This window comes from Lupinus angustifolius, unplaced genomic scaffold (genome assembly GCF_001865875.1).
Source record: "Lupinus angustifolius cultivar Tanjil unplaced genomic scaffold, LupAngTanjil_v1.0 Scaffold_182_6, whole genome shotgun sequence".
Classification (NCBI taxonomy): Eukaryota; Viridiplantae; Streptophyta; class Magnoliopsida; order Fabales; family Fabaceae; genus Lupinus; species Lupinus angustifolius.
In genome coordinates this window covers 5,569-11,111 of record NW_017726692.1, presented here as the reverse complement: position 1 = coordinate 11,111, position 5,543 = coordinate 5,569, and the positions used below count along the sequence as shown (strand labels likewise).

Here is a 5,543-nt window from a genome sequence, read left to right as displayed (position 1 = left end):
AACATTTAAACAAACAAAATGTATCACTTAGTGGTAGACCATGTTTTACCGATATAAACAAATGTAGTATGTGTGTTTGATTTTCCATACCAAAATTTTGATAAGAATTAAGTCACTTTTATACAAAATTAATTTTAAATGAATCTCGATCAATAAAATAGTGCGATTTAATTGAAAACTGACTGATATAACCAATTCTGATCGGCTTTAGCTGATTTGAATATTATGATTGTATGTTCAATGTAACTGTTGTACGGTATCAATATGTAGAACAATTCATTAGTTTTCCAATTAAATAGCCAATATGGTTTGGTCTTTACAACATTCGTCAACAACTTTACATCAACAATCAAAGACATAAATATTACCTTATCTTTTATGAGGTAATCCTCAATAATAATTTCACTAACAAATTATGTTTTTATTCTTTAAATAAATTCATTAAAAATACATTGTCATGTGCGAAATCATGGATCCTACTGTTTAAAAAGAATTACCGATTTTGTACAAAAGTAATGTTAGAACTTAGAAGTAAAACCAATTAAAAAAGTTCTGATAGTGGAGGAAGATGTGGAATTGTGGACGATGGAGAAAATGAGAAGAATGGTGAATGAGATAGCCTACACTCACAATAAGGCACACCTCTCCCCACTTCACCGCTCATTGGTTCCTTTACTTTTCGTTTCTTCTTCACTCTACAGACTCGCTCTCTCACTTCGCCATTTCCTTTACCAAAACGGTTTCTTTCCGATTCACCGGTATGTAACTAATTCCACTTCTTCCAATCATTCTTCTTTCACTGTTGTCTCCTTTCAAATATTTATTTTGCGTGTGCAAGTTTAGTTTGGAAGTTCCAGTGATTAGCGTCGGTAATTTATCGTGGGGAGGCAATGGGAAGACACCCATGGTTGAGTTCATCTCTCTTTGGTTAGCTCATTCTGGAATTTCACCTCTCATTCTTTCCAGGGTATTCTCTTTTCCTCCATTGTTTTTTCCTTAATTTTATTTTATACTTGTGTGGGTTGAATAAGGACAACCAGACTCTCTTTTAGCAGGCTGTGGGAAGGATAGATGTAGGTAGTAGGCTGTTTCTATGATTTGAACCGGTGAGGTCATCGGTTCAAATCATGGGAATAACCTTTCCGCTTGGGGGGGTAAAACTGTATATATGTATCCTCCCAAAACCCTACTAAGTGGAAATCTTCTGCACCGGAAAAAGTGATTTAATTTTACATAAAAACATGCAGAGAAATATTATATATTTAATTTTACAACGTTTCAGTTGATATACTGGAGTGTGATTGTGTGAATGAATACTAAGTATTGTGTGTTTCAATTATCATCTACATATGTTGTACGAATAATGAACCTGATACATACAATACCATTATTTTTTTTTTTGTACAGTTAAAGTTTTTCTTCATTTTTTTAAGAGGAGGGATACAATTTCTTGACATGGAAAAATGATTTTTGATTCATAAAATTACACAATGTATGTGTATTTTACTAGAATTGGGTGGCAATGATATAAGGAACTGGACCCAAGTTTTATTTTAAAACTTAATAGTTGGGCCGTATTGTGAATATTAATAGATTGTACTTTTGAACTCTGTATTAATATGATGATCCTTGGGTATGGTTATTTTTCTTGATTTTCCAGACCATAAATTACTGAAGAAGTGAAGATATTGTTACTCCTTTATGTCTAAATGCAAAATTAAGTAGTCAATGTCTGTTTTGTTCATTTCCTAGTTTAATCAGTAAGTTGCCTAGCTTGATTCATATATCTCTTCTTCTGGCAGGGTTATGGAGGTGGTGATGAAATCAAGATGCTCCAGAGGCATTTACTAGAGACACCGATAAAGTTAGGTATTGGTGCAAATCGAGCGGCTGTTGCAGGTCATTTTATCCAAAAATATGGCTACACTGATAGCAGAAAGAGTTCATGGTATGAGAAACAGGATTCTCTTGATTCGGGGAAAATTGGGGTTGTAGTTCTTGATGATGCAATGCAGGTACCCAAATTCTTCAACCCTTCACTTTGGTTTATTTATTTATCTACTTTTCATGATTTGATTCTCAACAATAATCTTGAGTGGAACCAGTGCCCCAAGTGATATCTGCTACATTAGTTTATAATTGTTCTTATTTTCTTAGCTACTGTTTGACAGCCAGTGACACATGCTTGAAATTAAGATTATTATTCCTTGTGTTGACATTTGCTCTAAATTGTATCATTTATATCTAAGGTAGCATTGGAGCTTGTGGCGTGATTTGAATATTGTAATGGTGAATGGGCTAACTTTTCGGGGTAACCTTCAACTTTTGCCACTTGGACCTTTAAGGGAACCCTGGACTGCACTTAGACGAGCAGATGTAGTTGTAATCCATCATGCAGACTTGGTATGTTAAAATGATATTATTCCTACACTGTTTTGCAAGGCACGTAGGGTTTACATATTTATGAAAACATGGCGTCATGCTGAAAATTGCATTTGTGTGAGTTTCACAGGTTTCTGAGCATATTCTCAAGGATATTGAGTCAATGATCCAAAGGATTAAAGCAAGTATTCCTATTTTCTTAACAAAAATGGATCCAACTTGCTTATTTGAGGTGGGAGTTATCAATGACAAAATACCATTGACTGCTATCCATAAAACTACTATATTATGCCTTTCTGCTATTGGTTCTGCAGAATCTTTTGTGAAGCTTATTCAAAAGGTGTTCCTCCTTAATAGTTTTTCATTAAAAATAGAATTTATTTTTTATGATAATCATTGGAGACTAATCTAAATACAAAATACTAATTAACTATTTCATGTTAACATGTTAAAACTTATACACTACAACAACCAAGCCTTAGTCCCACTAGATAAGGACGGCTACATGGACTGAACAACATCATAATGCTTATCATAAATCATGTCTATTGACAAAGCATTGACCTCTAGAACTTGATTAACCTCCATTTAGTTGACTCACCTTATTGGGGCTTCTAGAAATCTCCTTCAAATATGCCTAAACCACCTATGATATGATTCTACCATCTTTTCTATAATAGGAGCCATCCAAACTTTCTCCCCAATGTATTTATTTCTAATCATATCTCTTCCAGTGTGTCCACTCATCCAAGGTAACATTTTCGTGTCTGCTTCATTGAGTTTATTGTCTTACTGACATTTTATCGCCCAATGTTTACTCTCATATAACATTGTTGGTCGTATAATTGTGCGGTAAATTTTCCCTCAAGTTTGTGTGGCATCTTTCTTTCACACTTTACACTTGATGTACTCCGCCATTTCATCTACCCTGCTTGAATCCTATAATTTTCATCTCCCACAATTTTCCCATCGTGTTGTATGGTTGACCCAATATACTGACTTTTGTATGGTATAATATCCAATCTTTACCTCTACAGTATGGTTTGTCCGCCTCTTGCTAAACTTACACTCTCTATTCTTTGTTTTACTTTGACTTATACGAAAGTCATATGCTTCTAGAGCTTGTCTCCACATTTCTACATTCTCATTTTATTCATCTCTCGATTCTCCAACCAGAACAATATCAACCATAAAAAGCTATTATATTTAAAATCACAAAAGTTTTAAAATCTTAAACATGAAAGGGTTCTATTAGAATATAAGAAAGCTTGGGATAGTTTTTGTCCTGGATACTTTTTGTTCCCGAGGATTTTCGGCCTCTCCCTCATTGGAGACGACGGCTTGTTGAGTCCATACTCCCGGTAGAGCTTCTCCTTCAGTCTTGACTTGAACATGGGGGACTCCTCTTCTGGGTGAATTTTTGGGCATCAGGCCATTGAGGACGACTTTAGCAAGCCCACCTCACACATGAGATAGATATCTAATATATAACGATAAGGAGGTCTCATAGATAACCAGGTTTTATCTCTTCATCCCTTGCTTACTTGGCACAACACACACCCCACACCATATGATTCTATGGTGACTGGAGCGCTGGGATATCCTCCTTGGAGCATCTGGAGATTTTTTCATAACTAGACAGTTATGAATTGCGGTTGCGGTCACAATTGCAATCACTGTGATTATGGTCATTGCGGTCGCAATGATGCCAATTGTGACCATTATGGTGTGAATTTTTGTTGTTAAAAAAATATTTTGAACTTGACGTGATCTGATGCGGTCCAAATATAGTTGGATGTGGTGTAACGCGGTTACATTGGGCTACATCATTGTGATTCTGTATTACACCGAAATTGCGGGTTGATGACTTGATGTGGTTGCGGTGACTCTCTGCAACTTGATACAGTGCTGTCTAATATTTGTTATGTTCTTATATCCTTGAGAAGGTTCAGTGTCTATGGAATTGTAAGGCAGGAAGGGTAAATGGGTGTTCCAGACCTGATGAATTGATGAGTGGCACACACCAACTCCTTTATCTGCCATGCTATCTGGCTATAATGTTGTATTGCTTTTAATTGGGTTTCCCTTACTTCTCTATCTATTTACTATCTCTGAAGTCCAGATAATTTGATGCAGATGGGAGCATCTTATGTTGACCGAGTAGATTTCAGTGACCATCATGCATTCCTTGCCAAGGTACATTTATCTCTCTCGCATTTGGAAGAAATCATTTGTTGACTGAGCATTTCAAATCACTAATTAAACCTGTCATACACATTCTTTTTGCATTGTGCTGTACAATTTGAGTGCTTCCTACTTCTATTTGTGTTTCTTTATTTTGACTTTTCACATGTGATTTAGTGTTCTGATTTAGATCCTCTCTCATTTTTAGGATATGGAGTTGATCAGAGCCAGACTTGGCGAACTAGAAAGCAAGTTTGGTTCCAAGCCAATTGTTATCGTAACTGAGAAGGTGACTAGGCATACTCCTCATATTTGTGTTTGTTTGTTCATATTTGGAATCATAATCCCATTATTCATCTTTTTGACTTGGCAGGATTATGATAGGGACCCGGAGATTCTTAAGCAATTATATCCATTTAAAGTTTTTGTTCTCTGTTCTACATTAAAGGTTGTGCCCTATAGAGGAGGCACAAAAGATAGCTTTAAGAAATTTATCAAGGACCAACTGAAATTACAAGTTCCTGCAGGACATTAATCTTTGCTTATTGTAAGCTCTCCTTTACATTGCATATGGTTAACATACCAAATATTATTGCAGTCACGTTACTGATCGTAGTTGTTATTAATCCTAATATATGAATGATTAGGATTAAAAGTTAGTTATTGTTCACTGATAACTTAAAAAAGTCATGTCCATTTATATTTTAATATTGACCATTTAAATAATCTAATGATCTATATTAACAGTTCTTATTTTTTCATAATAACAATTTTTCTCACTTAAATTACTTTATATATCTACAATTCAGGATGATTTGTGTAGACTGAACAAAGGGAATATTGTGTACAATTCCATTATACCTTTGTGGTAATTTATTCTTATTGATGTTATTTTTTTTCCAATTATTACACAAGGGACCTTTACTAAGTTGAGAACAGAGGAAGCAAATTGAACCCATGAGATCAAGTATAGGTGA

General features: G+C 34.9%; 1 protein-coding gene across 1 annotated transcript; it reads left to right on the top strand.

Moving 5' to 3' along the window:
• The first annotated feature begins 546 nt into the window (after positions 1-546).
• Positions 547-5,185, top strand: LOC109340503 (probable tetraacyldisaccharide 4'-kinase, mitochondrial). The gene is made up of 8 exons (XM_019578215.1): positions 547-758; positions 844-967; positions 1,803-2,015; positions 2,254-2,403; positions 2,513-2,722; positions 4,519-4,578; positions 4,775-4,855; positions 4,940-5,185. The coding sequence occupies exons 1-8, from the start codon at positions 586-588 to the stop codon at positions 5,099-5,101; spliced, it is 1,173 nt and encodes a 390-aa protein (XP_019433760.1). The 5' UTR covers positions 547-585; the 3' UTR covers positions 5,102-5,185.
• Positions 5,186-5,543: the final 358 nt, after the last annotated feature.